This window comes from Mesoplodon bidens (assembly GCF_964165515.1).
Source record: "Mesoplodon bidens genome assembly, chromosome: 13".
Taxonomy (NCBI): Eukaryota; Metazoa; Chordata; class Mammalia; order Artiodactyla; family Ziphiidae; genus Mesoplodon; species Mesoplodon bidens.
This window is the reverse complement of record NC_138169.1, coordinates 25,654,070-25,673,837: the sequence shown is the minus strand read 5'-3', so window position 1 is coordinate 25,673,837 and position 19,768 is coordinate 25,654,070. Positions and strand designations below refer to the sequence as shown.

The following is a 19,768-nucleotide window of genomic DNA, read 5'->3' as shown; positions in this document are numbered from 1 at the left end:
AAAATAAAGAGGCAACGTCTTAGCCGAGTCCTGAGGGGATATCACTGTTGAACTGTGTCCCCTCAAAATGCATATGTTGAAGCCCTAACCCTGAGCACCTCAGAATGTGACTGTATTTGGAGATGGACCTAAAGAGGTGATTGGGCAAAACTGAAGCCATTCAAATGGGCCCTGATCGAATCTGACTAGGGGCTTTATGAGAAGAAAAGATTAGGACACAGACACAGAGGGACGACCACGTGAGGACACAGAGATGACGGCCTCTACACGCCGAGGAGAGAGGTCTCGGGAGAAGCCAGCCCTGCTCACACCTGGATCTCAGACTTCCAGCCTCCAGAAATGGGAGGAGATAGATCTCTGTTGTTTGAGCCACCCGGACTGTAGCAGCCTTAGTAAACTAACACAGGGTCTTTGGGAGGAGAACCCCTTTCATTACCTCTCCTGCCCCCTCTTCCAGGAGCTCACATCTTCCACGTGGTTTTTGAGAAGTTCCAAGCAATTCATGCACTAATCAGAACCCGAGCTGCACCGATAAACCAATGGAGATCACGTGCCCCCCGATGTGAGGCACCGACAGGACACAGCGTCACTGCAGTGCTTTTTTTTTTTTTTCCTGCCAGAAGCGCAGAACCTGAATCTATTCCTGAAGAAACATCAGACCCAAACTAGAATGCACCCTTTAGAAAAATGTCAAGGTTGTGGAAGACCAGCAGAGGTTGAGAAACTGGTACAGATGGAAAGAAACCAAGGAGACCTGACAACCACGTACATCTTGTGACCTGGACTGCATCCGGACTCAGAAGGAAAATGGCTACAAAGAACATGATGGCTAACTTGGGAGAGATCTGTAGAAGCATCGCATATTAAATAATAGTATCACTCAACTGTGAACCATCCTCCGATGGAGGACCGTCCTGTGGGTTGCAGAAGAGCATGTCCTTAGCAAATACACGATGAAGTATTTAGGGGTAAAAGGGCAGAGGGATCTGCATTTTATTCTCAAACTATTCAGCATGTATGCGTGTGTGTGTGGGGGTGTATACAAAGGAGAGAGAAAGAGATAAAGATTAAAGATTAAGCAAATGTGGCAAAGTGTTACAATCAGTGCAAAATGTTACAATTGGTATATCCGGCGCACACCCAGTTCTTTGTGCTATTCTTGCAACAATTCAGGAAGTTTGAAATGATTAGAAACAAAAAAACTGAGCTGATAAAAATTCAGCCAGAAACGAAGCCCCCAGATGGGCAATAACCCACAGCCCCACAGGAAGGGGAGTCAAGGCGCCGTCAGGACAGGGCTTCCTAGCTACCAGGTGTGGCTCATGAGTTCCCAGGTGGCAGAGGTACCAGGGCTGGGGCATCACAGGCTCCTCGGGTCCTAAGACTCTCCTAGCTGGGGAGCCTAACCCTGTGGTGCTGATCTGAAAGGGACGGGGACGGTGTCTGTCTGTTCTTGGGGAGACGCAGCGCCCGGCCCTGGCGGCACACACGTGAACATGCAGCACGTGGTTCCTAGGGCTCCACTTCCCACGTCGGCCCCACCTCTCTCCCCATGTCTTTGCGCTGCAACATCTGATACGTGAAGGTAGTTCAAGGACACCAGGGAAACCAGAGGAAACTTTCCAAATTCTGGTCTTCATCAGACTATTAAATTTTTTTTTTTCAGTTTCCGAGTGACTTCAGAGTGTTATTTGGGGAAGAGCGTGGTTGCAGTTTCTGCCCACAACACAATTCTTCAAAGATGTGGGCTTCAACGATGGGGAGCACCTGCGTCAAAACACAGCCTTCCGCTCTCTGGCCACGGGAAAGCGGTCCCGGGCGGGAGAGTCTGCAGCCTGGGGCGGTGGCCAACAGGAAAGCCACACCCGGGCGGAACGCCGGGGCCCAGCATGAGCCAAGACAGGCCGGTGGTGGGCCAGCTGGGCGTCTGGGAGGCCCAGGAGGGCTGGGGGCTGGCGTTCTTTTACCGCGTGCTCTGGGCACTTAGAGAGGGCCCGGTGACCTTGGCCACCCCACCCCCAGAGGACCGGCTTCCCTCAGGAGGGAGTACACTCCAGGGAAAGAGCACAGGAGGCCCAGGCAACCCTTTAATCAGGATTAGCGGTCCTCAGAGGTGGAATCCCAGTCACCCAGGCCTACCCAGCACCCACCTTCGAGGGCATCCCAGGATGGGGGCTCACGGTGCAGGGAGGTGGCGTCTTTGCTGCCCCTTATATAGAGACATGCCCCACCAGCCTCCACCTAAAGAGACTGGCTCCCCCTTTAGACCCACAGAGGTGGGGGCCTCCTCACACATGAACCTCACACCTTGGAAGACAAACATCGATCCGGCAGCTCCATCTGAGAGTATTCTCCATCATCCTCAGGTCCCTCAACCACCCCTTCTGTTGGGACAAGTTCTACGTTACCCACGTCTCAGTTCAGTGTTCACCCGAGCCTGGTCCCTTCCGGGGGTGGCCTGGCCAGTGCCAAGGGGTCCACCAACCCGCTTCATCTGATTACTAGATTTTCCCAGTCCCGTTGACTTTTTAAAAGCCGACTCCTTGGCTCCTCGTGGGCCCCGAGGTCAGCAAATGGCCGAGAAGGTCCCTGACCTGCCCCGACGGCCGCCTCTCCCTCCCTGTAACCAGGGACCCAGAGCTACGTCTGCCGAATGGACTCCCAGCCAGTTTGGGCCCACTGAGCCCTTGCAGAAACCCTGTTCTGTCATCCAGCACCACCCGCCCTCCAGTATTATGACCCTGAAGGCAGGGGCAAAGCACTCTTCCTGGAGGCAGACAGACCAGGGGTACCGTCTGGGCAGGTGACCTCCTGCCCCTCGGCCTCCTCACTTGCACGGGGTGGAGACGGGACCTGCCTGGTGGGGCTGCCTCAGCCCAGCTGAGACAGGGCACCCGCAGGCCCCCTTGAACCCCCTGATCAGAGCTGAACCCACCACCCGGGGACCAGACGGCCTCACGGTCCCTCGGTTCACAGCCCGGCATGGCCATCCCCAGGTACAAACCAGCCCTCCTGCCTTCCTCCAACCCGTCCACAGGACACGTCCCGATTCCTGCAAGGACCCAGGAAGCTGCCCTCACAGTCGCTAGCATTAAACGTGCCTCCAGGTCCCCAAAATGGCTGCGGCGGGAGCTGGGGCCACACGGAAGGCCTGTTCTCACCACTTCCTCAGCTAGGGACCCCCTGGGGACCCAAGGGCTCCTCTCGTATGACCCTGACTTTTATTGAACAGCCTTCCCTCCCCAAACTACTTTTTTTTTTAATTCTTTTTTTTACATCTTTATTGGAGTATAATTGCTTTACAATGGTGTGTTAGTTTCTGCTTTATAACGAAGTGAATCAGTTATACGTATACATCTGTTCCCATATCTCTTCCCTCTTGCGTCTCCCTCCCTCCCACCCTCCCTATCCCACCCCTCTAGGTGGTCACAAAGCCCCGAGCTGATCTCCCTGTGCTATGCGGCTGCTTCCCACTAGCTATCTATTTTACGTTTGGTAGTGTATGTATGTCCATGCCTCTCTCTCGCTTTGTCACAGATTACCCTTCCCCCTCCCCATATCCTCAAGTCCATTCTCTAGTAGGTCTGTGTCTTTATTCCTGTCTTACCCCTAGGTTCTTCATGACAATCTTTTTTCCTTAAATTCCATATATATGTGTTAGCATACGGTATTTGTCTTCCTCTTTCTGACTTACTTCACTCTGTACGACAGACTCCAAGTCCATCCACCTCATTACAAATAGCTTAAATTCTTGATTAATTCAAGAGCCTTTAATTCATAGAACCGCAAAAATGAAATAAAGTACAAACCCCCGCTGTCCCCACCTGTGCTTGCCCCTCCAGGCTCTGCCTGCCCCAGTACCCCTGCCCAGAGTCTGAGTCCTGTTCCCAGGGCAGCGGCTTCTTTGTGGTCCAGAGGGGACCAGTCTGGAGACTGGGAACCTTGAGTAAAACTGAGCGGACCCGGAAAGGACCAGAGATATCATTGGGGCCAGCAGAGGGAGGGAAGCCTCGCTTTCACGTGGGGTCCAGCAGTGGTGCTGTGGCGGTGCCCCCTCCCCACAGCCCCCCTTTGGCATCCCAGGCAGTAAGATGTGTCCCGGACTCTCTCTCCCCATCGTGCCCTCAGCAGCCTTGCCCGCAGGTGGCACCAGGCTCAGGGAGAGGCCTGGCCCCCGCCCGTCACCCCGTCACCCTCAGGAGGCTGCCGGGTCCCTGCTCCGGGTCACTCACCAGCTTCTGGAAGAGGTCGCCCACGCGCTGCTGGTGGCTCCACTGCTGCAGGCGGGGGAGGAGCCCGTCGTAGAACTCCTTGTGGATCTCATAGAGCTCAGGCACTTTGAAGAAGATGGTCTCGATCTGCTGGCTCGTCAGCACCGGCTGAGAGGTGGTGGCAGCAGCCTTCAAAGGTTTCATGGGCTGGAAGAGGGCACAGGTGATTGGTGGGGCAGCACAGGTGTCAGGGCTCGCCACTTGTCAAGTACATTGTGGTCACGTGACATACATGCTTTTATTTTTAAAATTCCATTAACAATAAAAATTTAAAGCCAGCTTGGTTTGGTACCCGAGTCTTTCACTGGCATCCACTGCCCCTTGGGGAGGCTCAACCTCCACAGAGGTGGCATGTCCTGCCTGCCCACAGGTGTGTCGAGGATCCTGGGAGGGTGGGCTGCTCCCAGGCTGACCTGGGACCTGGGACGCATGAGCAGAGCTCGCCAGGGCCCACCCTGCCCGCTCAGCCCCTGCACCCTCCTCACCAGCAGCAGCGCCTCCAGGTGGCTCAGGTAAGTCTCCTCGCTAGCCAGGATTCCAGACAGGACCCATTTCCTCATCTCTGAGCCCTTTTCCAAGTCCAGCTCACTCTGCAGGAGAAATGGACAAAAGTCAGACCCGGGGGAGGGTGCTTGAGGCGGCCCCCCTCAGAGAGGAAGCCGGCTTGTCAACCTGAGGACAAGCTTCCCGAGAAGGTTCCAGGTGGGATTAAATTAGGAAGGCACGGGGGTCCCAGCATGTCAGCTCGACTGTGGTCGCTGCAAATTCTGGATGGTCATCCAGATAAGCCAAAGGCCACCCTTGGTCTTGACACCAGGAAACGGGCAGTTTGGAGCTGAGCAGGGCGGGCAAGGCCTCTCTCCACACCTTCTACCCGTGACCGAGGAGCGGCTGTCCTGGAAGAGGCTGAGCCCAGGGGGCGTCGGGCCCCCAACATGGCCATCCCGACTCCTTCTGCAGTTCCCCTCTCCTCTCCCGGTACCTGCCTCGCCGACCTCTGTGCCACTGCCACCTGACCCTTGGACCGACCAGGCCCGGGCAGTACCACCTCCTTCCCAGCCACAGTGGTGGGGTGGGGGGCTGTGGCCACCTGCCCAAGGGAAACCCCATCCCCTGGGTTCAGGGCTTTTGTCCCTTGAACCTGATCTTCTGAGCCTGCTTTCCAGACTCTGGACCTGCATACATGTGGGCTACGGCAAGGTCCCCCTCTCCTTACTACTAAACGCCCCTACTATATGTGGGGTGATGCTCTGCTGCCTTTGCTTCAGAAGCACAGAGCTGACGCACCCCTGGATGCAGATGCAGGGGGTAGGGTCCAAGATGGCTGGAAGACCACATTCCATCCCTAGTTGTGATGGTGTTATGGGGGCGATGTGTCCCTGGTGCCCGAGAATGTGACTGTGTTCAGAGAAAGGGTCTGTAGAGAAGTAATCAAGTTAAAATGAGGTCACTAGGGTGGGCTCTAGTCCAAAATGACTGGTATCCTTCTAAGAAGAGACTAGGTGATCAAAAGGTACAAACTTCCAGTTATAAAATAAATAAGCCCTGGGGATGTAATGAACAGCATGGTGACTATAGTTAATGATACTGTATCGTACACGTGAAAGTTGCTGAAAGAATAGATCTTAAGAGTTCTCATCACAAGAACAAAAATTTGTAATCGTGTGGTGATGGATGTTGACTTATGGTTAGTGATCATTTTACAATATATACATATATCAAATCGTTATGCTGTACACCTACAACGAATATGCTATATGTCAATGCCTCAATATAAAAAAGAACAAGAGAAGGAGATTAGGACACAGACACACAGAGCGGGAAGACACAGGGAGAAGATGGGCATCTCTAAGCCAAGGAGAGAGGCCCCGGGAAAAACCAACCCTGCTGACTTCCAGCCTCCAGAACTGGGATAAATCAACCTCTGTTGTTTAAGCCACATGGTCTGTGGTACTTTATTACAGGTGCCCAGGAAACTAATACAGATGATGATTCCAAAGGCAATGAAACTGCTGTTTTCATCGACTTCTTGGCCACACCCCTCACTTGCTCCTGGACCACCAACAAGGCAATCTGGTGTCAGGTTGGCCATGCCCGTGGCCTGTGCTCCACCAGGCTGAGGCTGCCCTCCCTCTGCCCGGCCTGTGCTGACCGGCCTCACTGTAGTCTGAGGGAGGTGCCAGACGGCTGGGGCCCTGTGTCCAGAGAAGGGGACGTAACAGCCCTGCACTTTCCGTCATGGGTTTCCCAGGCTGTGGGTGAATGGGAGACAGCTGTGTGTGCACACATGGGGGACAGCCATCAGATTTTTGGCTTAGAGCCACTCCGGGGAAAGGACACCCACGCCCCACACCACAGCCCCCGTCCAGACCACGCTGGGCAGCGGCTCCAAGGGTGGGAGCCTCTGGGGCACAGCGCCCGGAACACACAGGTGCTCCACAAAGACTCACAGAATAAACCAACCAATGACAGGATCCAGAACCGCTGGCTGGGCCCTGGCTTGGCCGCATATTTACGAAGCTCCAAGGGCCCCTCCAGGGAACCCCTGTCTGTGAGACAAGCGGGTCCTGGGGTCTAGGACCATCCATGAAGCCTTCTCTGGGCCCCCAGTGCCACCACTATCAGCACAGATGTGCAGGGTGAAGGGATCCCATCATCTCCTCTCACCTCAGACCACAGAGGCCACGTCGCGAGCGGAGGCGCCTCGGGGAAGCAAGCTCCCAGCGGACCCTGCACGTGCCTCCCAGCGGGTCCAGAGTGAAGGCTCGTGCGCCCGGCAACAACCCCACTACTGTGAGCACGGCCAGTGGGGCTGCTCCCACCGCTGCAGCCTGGAGAGCCGGGCGGAAAAGGCACATAGGCAGGACAGCGTCCCGCCCAGCTCTCCGTTCCAGAGGGCACAGCCAGCTCAGGGGAACGTCTGGGTGGGGGTGAGGGCACCTCTCCTCAGACTACAACCTTCTCCTGAGCCTCAAACGGGCCAGTGGCAGCAGACAGGGACGGCTTGGCTTGGCTTGGACACTGGCCCACCCCACCCAGAGGAGAGAGGGTGGAGGGGAAGTGCAGAGAGAGAGCAAAGGCCAGGGCGGGGACCAGCGATGTTTATGACCCCACCTCGGCACGTGCCAGTGCTGTGAAGGGCGCATGAATGCACCCAGTGCCAGCACTGGGAAGGGCGCGTGAATGCACCCAGTCCAGACGGGAGACCGCGGGAGGAAGCTGGAGGAAAAGGGCGAGTGGAAGAAGGAAGGAAGGAGGCTTCCTCTCACTGCTGCCCGGGAGGGGAGAGGGCAAGGCAACACAACCCTGAGGCTAAAAGAACAAATAAAAAATAAAAAATGAACTGGGTGTGGCAAAACAAGTAGGGAAGCTGAGGGAGGGACCCAGGGGAACAGAACTGCCACCCGCCAGCCAGCTGCCAGGCCCACCCCCACCCTGGGGTCTGGGGTGATTGGGGTGCAGAACCTGGGCCGTGAGGGCTGGGCTGCTCCTGGCTGGGATGTGGTGGTCAGCACAGCTGCAGAACAAAGGACACCGCTTCCCCACAGGATGGCAGCTGGGGGTGATGCCCAGACCCTCATCCTTATCCTGACACTCGCTGGCTGGCATTGCATAGTTATGGGTCCAGAGGAAACACTGACAAGACTGGCAGGCACCTCTGAGAAAGACCAGGGATGGAGAATGTCACTGACGCTCAGCTCTGGGACAGCCTCGGTCACCAGGATCTACCCTACATGGCCACCTGCATCCTTTCCACAGTGCCCCAGGCAAGGGGGGGGGCCTGGCCTCTGCTGACCCCTTACCCAACCCTGGGGACGGGTATGCACGGAGCTGACCTGCACCCCAGGAGGCCACCGAGCCCCCAAGTTGCCATGGAGTCCCCAGGAAGGTCCTCCTGACAGCTCACTGCTCAAAGGGCCCAAGCTCGGCAGCCGGGGATGAGCCCCACCCGGGAAGGTAGGGACGGAGAGGGATGAGCAGGGACCCCTCCCCTGGCTGATGGGGATGAGGCAGCTTTGACCTCAAGACCACCATGCTTTCTGTGGGTGCTAGAAAGTGACAGCTGCATCACCTTCAAACCCATAATCAAAGATGAAAGAAGGAAGTCTCACTGCAGAGCTGACGGGGGACCCAGAAAGTCAGGGCTGTGCCTGTCTCCAGGGGAGTGAAGGGTGCCCACCCTGGGGCTCCAAGCACCTAACCACAGGGCTTCTGGAACAAAACAGTGCAGCCCTCCTCTATTCAAGTCCCCATCTCACCCAGGTGCTTCCTGACACCTCTCTGGGCCAGGTGGCCTGCTGGGGACTGGAGCCCCCAGGCCTGGCAAGCAGGTGCAGCCTCTTGCCTTGTGTGTAACGTGAGAAATGCCTGTGGGCTCTACGAGGCAGGAGGGGGTGAGTACCTGGACCTGGACAGGCTCCACAGCAGATAAGCCCCTCAACTGGGGGCTAAAAGGTGGGGGCAGAACCCCAAGTCAGTGTAGCAGGGGTCTGAGGGCAGGAGCCCAGGGAGAGGTAGGTGGGCATCCAGCTGCACAGGGCCTGGGGCACAGGGAGGGCAGAGCAGCCTCCTTAAGGGGCCTGAAGTAGAGCAAGGTCGTGCGGGGGGAAGACAGCCCTCAGGGACCATAGATGGACAGGGAAGACGGTCCAAGTTCAGGGCTCAGCCGTAAGGATGCTTGTCTGTACCAAGTGACACCCACAATGCAGGAAGAAAGGGGATGCATCAAAAAAAGGCAAAGCAGTTGAGGGAAAGACTGTCAGCTGAGGGGTCGGGAAGGCTTCAGATCTGGTAGCTGTATGGTCTCAAGCAAGTCACTTTGCCTCTCTGAACCTCAGTCTCCTCATCTGTAAAATGGTGAAACTGGCTGTTTGGTAAGAAGCTCCATGAGGGAGGTATGCATTACACATGGGCTCCCCTCCCACCCCCGTTTCAGGACGAGAAGACTGCCCAGCATGGTGGTCTTCAGAAATCAAAAACGCAAAAGAAAGAAGTAGTTTTGCAGCTAAGGCACCAGCCCAGCGGAGAGACCACTGCAGTGAAAAGATATGCTTCCAGCCACAGGGAAAAGCAGAGTCCTCTCACTCTTTCTCTTTTTTTTTTTTGCTGCACTATGCGGCATGCAGGATCTTAGTTTCCCGACCAGGGATCAAACCTGTGCCCCCTGCAGTGGAAGCACAGAGTCTTAACCACTGGACCACCAGGGAAGTCCCTCTCTCTCAGTTTTTTTTTTTTTTTTTTGCGGTACGCAGGCCTCTCACTGCTGTGGTCTCTCCCGTTGCGGAGCACAGGCTCCGGAAGCGCAGGCTCAGCGGCCATGGCTCACGGGCTCAGCCGCTCCGCGGCATGTGGGATCTTCCCAGACCGGGGAACGAACCCATGTCCACTGCATCGGCAGGAGGACTCTCAACCACTGCGCCACCAGGGAAGCCCCCTCTCTCTCAGTTTTAAACTCAGAGTGGAGATTACCCAGAAACAAGCTAAGCAGAAGGGGGAAGGTGTCTGTCCTCAGGGACAGTGGGACCAGAAAGACAGAGGTGCCCCAAGGACAGCACCCTCTCAGACCAAAAGGAAAGACCCCGACAGGTCAAAGGGGTGCCCGGCTGGGCCCTAATGCACCTCAGCAGTGCCCGCCTGAGCCGTGGGCCCGCTGAGAGTGTGAGGACACTGAGCCAGGCTGGGCTGGCACACCAGCTCCGCCACCACCCCAGCCGTGTGCCCACGAGAGAGGCACCTGCAGGATGTGCCAGCTTGCACTCGCCATGGACCTCGGAGCCTCAGTTCTCCACCTGTAGAGTGGAGGTGATGGTGGGATCATTAATGACAATGAGACCTCAGGAGAAAGACCCTGGAAAGTGGATGAGTCATCTCAGCATCTCCTCTGGCAAAAGGGGGCCAGTGCTCTGGGTGCAGACACCACCCTGCTCGGCACCCTGCTAGGGCCACCACCCCAGTTTCCACTGCTTTAGACGGCAGCTGAGTTCTGGGCCTCAGCACGGTTGCCTGCTTTGTCCATGCCCTGCCGACAGAGCCCCACGACCCCTGCAGCTCATGCTCCCGGCAGGCGGTCCCCACGCACCAGATGGGGGAATAAGGGCTTTAGTGACTTTAGTGACTGACTTCCGACTGTTGGCTGTCCCATCACCCACTTGCTACTGCTGACACCCGCCCTCCCACCCTGGGACTCACCACTTTGGTGGACTCCGGCGCGTCCCGGCTACCCCTGCCCTTGCTGCCGAGGTGGGGCGAGGAGGAGGGTGAGTCATCCATGTAGGGCAGCCCGTCCTGGTGCTGGCGCTGCTCCTCGGCCCGGTCCGTGGCAGAGCCGTACCCCGGCGGCGTCCCGAATGGTGCATCTACGTTGCAGAGAAGCAGCCTGTGTTAGAGCCAGGAGAGGGGCTCCACGCCCTACCAGTCACCTACAGGCATGGAACAGGGTAGGCTGACCTCACCTTCACAACTGACTGGCCAAAGACGGCAGCGTGAGGAGGGGACGAAGCAGCAGCCCCCTCGTCAGGCGACACGAGGCTGGGCTTTCGACAGCTGTGGGGCAGCGGGAGGGGGCCCTGAAAGGTGGACCCCAAATGCTAGTACCTTGCTGTCAGGGACATCCTTTTACCTTGTCTGTGGGATCTGACCTGATCCTGCTGACCTAGGTGCAGGGCCAGGAAACAGGATGCAGGCCTCTCCCAGCCGAGTGTCCCTGTGAGCACAGAGAGTGGGTTATGCTACAGCAGGCTCCGTATTTGGGGGCACCTAGTTATAGAGCTAACACCTTCCTACAGGCACCTGACGGCAGTCAGCCCCATCCCAGGCCAAACCACAAAGCCCATACGTGCTTCCAAGCCCTTGGCCCTTTGGTAGCTCTGTTCCCAGAACTGTTCTAATTCAGGGGACCCCCTCACTGGGACATCAACTTACAATGGCCCAGCCTGTTCCAAATCTCACATGAGGGCCACTTCTCGACTCCTTCCAAAGGGCACCCGGGATTTCCAAGAGGTCATCCCAACTGGGTTAAGTCACGTCACCGTGACTCACCTGCAAGCAGCCCAAGGCTACAGCACAGGTGGCCTCTGGGGTGGTCAGTCACCAGTTTACAACAACTGCCACCACCAAACACTGCCCAGGCCAGGTGGGCACAGGGCCCAGCACAGGGCCACTCTCGGGCTTCCAGGGTCTGAAACGAGACTGTTCTCACTTCCTTCCATGTGGACAGCCGGGAGGAGCCACGGCTGGACTGGCCAGGTGCTCACTGCAGGCTAAGACCGGCCACCGAGCTGCGGGCGCCCACACGGCCAAAGTCCCAGCTCCCTCCCACGCCTCTGCCTCACCCCATTCCTCCACCTCCGGTCCCAGCTGGTCACATGCCTTCTAACAGGTGTCCTTAGCCCTGGTTACAGGGCAGCGTCACCTGGGGAGCTTTGAAAACAGACTGAGTCAGATGCCCGGGGTGGCCTGGGCCCTGGTGGCTGTAAAGGATTCCCATGGGACTCTAGCAGACAGCCAGGGCAGAGATCCTGCACTACCCCTACCCGGCCTGGCACCGTGCTGGTTGCCATGTCGATCCACCTGTGTCCCTGGTGTCTGCACTCAGGTGCCAGCCGCAAAGGCCAGGCTGGGTTCTGCCTGTGTGTGTGTCCACAGGAGGGTCCCAGCAGAGGCTAGTTCTGGGGTGAGTGTAGCAGGAGGACCCCAAGAACTTCACAGAGGCACCCTGGTACCTCTTAATCCCATGGGCCCTTAATCCACGGACCATCATAGGGGCTTTAGTTACCAAGATCGTTGTGTTGGGTTATCACCCACAGACCCCCTGGACTTTGGGTTTTGTATTGTCCTTGCAGGATAGTCTGAGGTCATGGTCAAGTTCTGCCTCCTCCTCCTGAGATTTTGCAAAGGCACTTAACTAGCTTACACTTAGCATCCCCAAGGACAGCTGGGGAGGGGTCAACTGTATTAAAAAACACAAAACCCTGTTAATGCAGAATCCTAATTCCGTACCCCACCCTCCAAAACAGGTCTGACTCCAGCTTCCACTTCCTTCTGGGAATCACAGGTTTGTTTGCTTGTTTAAATAAAATAAACACAAGGCCTTCTTTTCCTAAATTACAGCAACCCCTACTCGAAACTTGCCGACCACAGGAGCTGCTTCCGACAGCAGCTGGGCACGGGCGGAAGGCTCCAGCTGTCAGGGCCTCACTCCCCGTGAACCTGAATGGTCCCCCTGGGCCACGGGGCTCTCTGCTCTGGCCCTGCAACCTGGGACTCATCCTCCAGGTGGGGCAGGTGGGCAGCTCTAAGCCGTGGTGGGAATGTCTCAGAAGCAAGAGGCTCTGGTCTTGTCCAGGGGGCTGCACACCTGAGATGGTGCGGTTCACTTAAGCGGTCCATGTCTCAGTTTTGCTGACTTAAAATTGGGCCCATGAACTCGACAATGGATAGAGGCCCCCTCAGCTCTAAAACATCACTGTCACTCTTTAGGGTGGCCGGCCGTGCCTTCCCCACCTCCTTCAACAGGTCCCATCCTCTGCCCCCAACTCCTCCTCTGGGCCCGGCTTTTCCATTAGCTCAGAATTACCAGCGTCCACATATCCTAAGAACCTTTGAACTGTTTTTTAAAAAACAACAATCTTAAAAAGTCAACATATTCTTCATCGCCTGGAAGAACACTGAGCACACCACCTGATTTCCAGGCCCGTGACTGCGCTGCGCTCACGACCAAGGTCAAATCAACACTGAGTCTCCAGTAAGAACTTCAGGGTCAGGCTCAAGGCCCCAAGGCTCACCCCAAGAACTGCAAGAATTCATGTTTGTGAAACCACGTGCTGGTTCCACGATATCCGGACTACAACCTGGTGCAAAACCAAGTCATCCCCCCCACCCCGTGAGGGTCTGCTGGCCCGTGTCCAGGGGGATCATCGGCTCCGAGGTGGATGCTCCATCCCCACCAGGTGAGACTGAGGGGCCGGATTTGCAGCCAGATGCCATGGCGTAGTGAGGAGGCTCCCTGGCAACTAAAAACCCAGCCATCTTCCCTCTGCACACACCTCCCCAAATCGACATCTGAGGAACTGATGCTTTTAAGCCTGAGTTCTGGATGGCTGGCACCCCTCCTGCATCCCACCTGAGGGCTCAGTCTACTGTCCAGCTAATCTGGACTCAGCACCCCTCATTTCACTGACCCCCCCCAAGACTGCTCCGATGCAAGTGTGATAGGCAGGAAGAAAGCCCTCAGTTGCCTCTTCCGGCTTCTAACCAGCACACAGGGACCTGCCTTCCTCTCACCCTGCAGGAGGGTTTTCATACCCGAGGTCCCCACACCACAGGGGTCCCCCTCCTCTTGAGCACAAGGTGCATTATTTGGGGATTTGGAAAGCCACTGTCTCCCCAGAACCAGAGCAAAGTGAGAGAGAGGCCTTTCTCTCCCCTCCTCTGCCAGCAACACCCAGCGGGAAAACCTCTCTGGGCCTGGCCACCTGGTGACACGGTGGCCACTGAGGCCAGGCACTTCCTGCAAAGCTCTACCCAAGGCTGAAGCCAAACACAGGAAAGAAGCGGGCATGGGCCTGGGATTCCATGGCTTCTAGAGGCTCAGTGAGATGAAGGAGGCTCAACCCAATGCTCAGAGCCAGAGGGGGAGGGGAGGGGAGGGAAGGGGAGGGGGCAGCGAGGCTGAGTCACAGCTCCCCGTTTAGTGTGGAAAAAGGTTTGCACAGTGAAATCTGAAACCTCCTCTCCAGGCAAGTTGGCTCAGCAGCCTCCAGCCAAGCACTCTGCAAATCTAAAATCCATCCTCCAATGCAAGGAAAAAAGGCAGCCCCCACCCCCCTCCAAAAAAGCAGAAGGAAAAGGGTCAGTTCGGCAGGGGGTGGGGTCCCCAGTCTGTGCCCAGGTCACATCCCCTTCTTACACCTCAAGGACGACACTGGTTTAAAAAAAATCCTTCAAAAAATTAAATATAGAATTCCTATATGATCTAGCAATCCCACTTCTGGGTATATACTCAAAGGAATTGAAAGCAGGGACCCGAACAGATATTTGCACACCCAAGTTCACAGCAGCATTATTCACAAGAGCCAAATGGTGGAAGCAACCCACCTGCCCATCGATGGGTGACAGATAAACAAAATGTGGTCTATCCATATATCCATACAATGGAATATCACTCGTCCTTAGAAAGGAAGGACATTCCAATACCTGCTTGCAACGTGGATGAACCCTGAGGATGCCATGTTAAGTGAAATGGGCCGGTCACAGAAAGACAAATTTACTCTATGACTGCACTTATATGAGGTCCCTAAAAAGTCAAATTCATAGACACAGAACATGGAATGGTGGTTACCGGGGTCTGGGGGTAGAAGAGAATGGAGTTATTTTTTAATGGGGACAGAGTTTGGTTCAGGAAGATGGAAAGAGTCCTGGAGACAGATGGTGGGGATGGCTGCACAACAAAGTGAACGTACTTAATGCCACTGAACGGCACACTTATAATGATTAAAGTGGTCCACTTTATGTTACGTACATGACACATTCCTAAGCCCCTCCCGCCAGTGGCAATGGTGAGGTGGCAGTATGGGGGTGGGGTGGGGAGCGGACAGGGCGGCTTCCCTTAATCTCTAGCAGCCTCTTGGCAATCACATCTAAAATAAGCACAAAATAAGCATAGAATTGAAACTTCCAAGGGTGTGCTACCTGAGAGAGGTCCGGGTGATGGCCACCCAGGCTCCAGGACACCCTCCCAACCTGTGTATTTCTTGAGCAATAAAGACAATAGGGAAGCCTGGGCTTTCTCTGTAAATGCAGCCTCAAGGGCAGCCCCTGCCATTATGCTGTCCACCCGTCAACTTGGCAGAGCCGCACGCCGGGTCCGAGCCGCCCCTCTCCTCTGAGTTTACACACCCCTTCCCGGGCCTCTTCCCTATCCACCTGCACTCTCCCCAGCCAGGCTGGATGAGATCCCTGCCAGCCGGGCTCCTGAGGTCAGAGGAGGACCTGGCCCATCGCAGATCCGTGCCTGCAGCCCCCGGGCACTCTCCTCCCTGCCCTGGCAGAGCCACGCCACACCAGCCCGGAAAGCGCCACCTACCCCCGGACCAGCCTCAGTCCCTCAGCCGCTCACAGGGCCCCCAGGAGCCTCGACACGCCCCTTCTCATTTCTGCTTTTGCACCTCAGGGAGCGAGACCCCATCTGAGGCCTCTGCCGGGCCCTGCGGGACCGCCGCTGCAGGACTCCCATGAAACGTGTGCCCGGACCGCTGGCTGCTCACCTCCTGGGGGCAGCCGAGCAGGGGGGCCCTTCCGGACCCGAGGTGCCTGGAGGGTCCCCAGTTCCCGCCTCGGCTGCCTTGCTGCTGCGAGATCCCAGCCCCGTCCCACCCCTCAGGTCAACGTGCCTTCCCCACCCCGTGAGTCTGGAGCAGGCCCTCGGGAGGAGCAAAGGTTACACTCTCAGCCCTCCCTGCCCAAAACAGACAAGGGACCAAGGAGAGGGGCCTGGGGAGCAGGGAGTGGCTCGCTGATAAATACACATGGGGTCAAGAGGACACAACAGGGGACTTCCCTGTCGGTCTAGTGGTTAAGACTCTGTGCTTCCAATGCAGGGGGCACAGGTTCGATCTGGGAACTAAGATCCTACAAGCTGCGTGGTGCGGCCAAAGAAAAAAAAAGAAGACAGAAGAACAGGAAGAGGGGCACCGGGAACTCGGGTGGGGCAACAGGAAGACCCCAGCAGCGGGTGGTCTCCATCCCCGTTTACACCGCCAGCAGAGGACTGGGCTGTATTTATTTACAAAGTTAAAAGCAGATCAAATACTGGCTTCCGGGTCTCTGTCAGCTGCAGCTTGAGGCAGCCCTGGAACCCTCACCACATCGCATCGTGTCTGCAGAAGTCCCCTTCCCGGCTCCTACCCTCCTCTCCCGGTCCCGCACCACTTCCTGGTCCCAGGGCAGCAGCACAGTGGTGCTGGTGGTGCAGTGCTGGGTACTTTCACAGACGGCAGCTCACATCCTTGGAGGGGGGTCCTGCCAGGTAGGCATCGCCCCTCTGGGAGAGGCTCAGAAAACTGGGCAAGGAGGGAGGTCCAGGTCTCACCAAAGGGCCCACAGGCTCCACGGGACACTGCTGGCTCTGGACCCCACACTCATCCTGAGCTTTGAGCCCTCCTCCTCCTGCTGCCCTGTGTGCTGAGAGCAGATTCCATCTGTGGGACAGGCCACTGGTCCTGGGGCTCCGTGTCCAAGGCTGGCTCCTTTATTTGTAGCAGAACTTGGGTACAGTCAGAGGATGTCTGTGGTGCTATAGGGAAGTAAGTTCCCCAAACAGTGGAAAACCCTCAAATCTTTGATGTAGCAAGTGGGTATTTTTGCCAAATACCTGCTGACCTTCGCCCGGCACAGCCTCTGGAGAGGCTTGAATCCCCCCCCATCCCCTTAGGGGGCAGGAATCTCCTTGAATCTCCCCCCATCCCCTTAGGGGGCAGGAACTTCCAGATGCCCATTTTTCAGACAGGGAAACTGAGTCTCTGAGAGAAAAACTACACCCAGGTCCACCATGTGACCTGCCCAGTTCGATCACCTTCCAAACACATTTCAAAGCAAAGACATTTTTAAAAAGCCGAACTGATAACCGTATGACTCAGCAATTACTCTCCTGAGGTATGTAACTCAAAGAGATGAAAAGAGATATTTAAACTAAAACTTGTACCAGAATGTTCAAAGAGCACTCTCTTTTGCAATATTTCAAAATAGTCAAAAGGTAAAACAACACAACTATCCCTCAACTGATGAATGGATCGGGAGGGATAAATCAGAAGCCTAGGGTGAACACACACACCACTATATATAAGACAGGTAACTGACAAGGACCTACTGTATAACACAGGGAACTCTACTCAATATTCTGTGATAATCTATATGAGAAAATATTTTAAAAAGAATAGGTATAACTGAATCATTTTGCTATACACCTGAAGCTAACACAACATTGTAAGTCAACTATACTCCAATAAAATAAAACAAAAAAAACCTGATGAATGGATAAACACATTGATATACCAAAGTGGTCTATCCATACAAGGGAATATTATTCAACCTTAGAAAGGAAGGAAGTATTTACACAGGCTACAGCATGGATGAATCTCCCAAACATTATGCCAAGAAGGCAGCCCCCAAAGACCACATACTGCCTGATCCCATTTATATGAAATGTCCAGAATAGGCACATCCATAGAGACAGAAAGCAGGTACCTAATGAGTATGGGGCTTCCTTTTGGGGTGATGAAAATGTTTGGGGGGACTTCCCTGGTGGTCCAGTGGGTAAGACTCTGCACTCCCAATGCAGGGGGCCCAGGCTTGATTCCTGGTTGGGGAACTAGATCCTGCATGCCGCAACTAAGAGTCCACATGCCAAAACTAAGACCTGGTGCAGCCAAAAAAAAACTATATATATATATATATATATATATATATATATATATATATAAAAGAAAATGTTTGCGAACTAGATAGAGGCGGTGGTTGCACAACATTGTGAATAAACTAAGTGCCAGTGAGTGGTTCACTTGAAAATGTTTAGTTTTCTGCTGTATAATTTCATCTCAACAATACAAAACAGAACAAAACCTGTTTTTCTCTCTTAAACAGGGACCTCAGAACATCATCCAGCCATTTCCTGAAGACCCGGAGCATCGTTCTGGACAGAGGTCAATATGGCCTGGCACTGTAACCTCAGGCCACCCACGGGCAGTGAGAGGCTGCCGCGCTTTCTGAGATATCTGGGTGGTTCTTCTGTTTTCTCCTCCACCGTCAGGCTGGCAGCTGTCCCTTCCTGCAACTACACCACGTGGATCAAAATCCTTTCTATCGAGACATCCCCCATCCAGTCAGCCGCTGCATTCTGGCGAGAGCCTGCCGTCAGAGCCCGTGGTTCTGTGGGAGAAGGAGGGGCAGAGAGGGCACCCCAGGAACCAGGACCTCTCAGCCTTCATGCTGCCACCCCAACAATGACATCACCAGGCCAGCATGGCAAGTCCCAAATGCCCGGGCAGGGGGAGCTCACAATTCAGACCAGCGTGTGCCACACACAAGGCCCTGAGGCTGGTTAAGTCCACACAACAGGCCGGAAAATGCAGTTGGGAGGGGCCTGAGCCCCACTCTCCAGGCAGCCCCAGGTGCCCAGGCTGAGCTCTTGGGGTGATGGGCCGACAGCTCCCACGGCCCCTCCCACCCAGGGTTTGGGTTCCAGTTGGGTGGAGCTTGAATTGCCTGAAGGTCAACTCTGCTGAGGACTTTCCGCACCAAAGCCCGAGTGCCCCCAGTGTGGGCAGACGAGGACCCTTCCCAAGCAGCATCTAGAACATTATCAAAGGACTCTCTTCTGTCTCCAAGGACCCACCTCTGCCTTCTGCTCCCAGATCTTCAGGAAGGGAAAGATCACTTATGCTCTGGGCCTGGGCCAGAGCCAGCTGGTGCTGGGAGGGGTGGGCGGAGGCTGCAGCCCTCAGGCCAGGATGATGTGACTGTTACTCTGCACAGCCTGACTCTGTGACCACGGCGGCAGTCTGGCCTCAGACAATCAAACTAATGTATGTACTGAGCACCCAATACTCAGCCAAGACGTAGGGCACCCCTGACTCATGCTGGGCATGGTGCCGGGCACGCAGTAGCAGGCACCACAGACTAAGCCCCTGCCCCTGGGGGCTGCAGAACCCCAGGAGTCACGTGACACACACATCATGGCAAGGCCACCGATGAGAGGCAGCTGGACCCTCAGGCGGGCAGCAGAGACCGTCTCCCCGAGGAAGTGACCATGGAGTGAGGGGGCAGACGCTAGTTCCCCCAGAACACAAGGCAGGAAGGACAGAAGAGGAGGCCATGTGAGGATGGGGGCAGAGGCTGGAATGATGCGGCCACAAGCCAAGGAGTCCGCGGGGCCACCAGAGCTGGACACGGCCCAGCCCCAGCTTCACGTTGGACTTACTTCTGCCTCCAGAACCGGAGAGCACACACATCTGTTGTCTAAGCCACAGTTTGTGATAATTTGTTATGGCAGCCACAGGACACTGACACAGACATAGCCCATGGCCTGGAAGTGGTGTCACGGAGTCAGAAAAGAGACGGCCGACCCGAGGGATCCAGAAGGGCTTTACGGAGGCGAGGTCCGTATGAGACAGAACGACTGGGCCTTCAGCCAGCAGAGACGCTGGAGGGGGTGGGGGCCTCCAGGGTCCCGCATGCGGGAGGCTGGGAGGGTGACGTGCAGGAAACTAGAGGAGAAGCGGCAGGAGTCCTTCTGGGGAAGCTGTGAGCTGTGGGCCAAGGACTCGGGCTTCATTTAGGAGGAATCAGGGGCCTCGAAGGTCTGGAGCAAGAGTGGGGCCCAGGGGCCGGCAACACTGGCAGTATGTCTGGGTGTGGCGCTGGAGGTGGGACCAGCCGGAGGCTTCTGTGACGGTCACTCCAGGTGAACCGGTAGAGGGCCCAGCTTCAGTGGGAACAGACAG

General features: G+C 55.9%; 1 protein-coding gene across 2 annotated transcripts in view; it reads right to left on the bottom strand.

Moving 5' to 3' along the window:
• Positions 1-19,768, bottom strand: part of BCR (BCR activator of RhoGEF and GTPase) — a 99,086-nt gene that overhangs the window by 39,101 nt on the left and 40,217 nt on the right. For both annotated transcript variants that reach the window (XM_081252519.1, XM_081252520.1), the window contains exons 2-4: positions 10,461-10,627; positions 4,757-4,861; positions 4,233-4,418 (exon numbers count right to left, since the gene is read on the bottom strand). In XM_081252519.1, coding sequence (XP_081108645.1) covers positions 4,233-4,418; positions 4,757-4,861; positions 10,461-10,627 — 458 coding nt within the window. The remainder of the gene's footprint in view (positions 1-4,232; positions 4,419-4,756; positions 4,862-10,460; positions 10,628-19,768) is intronic.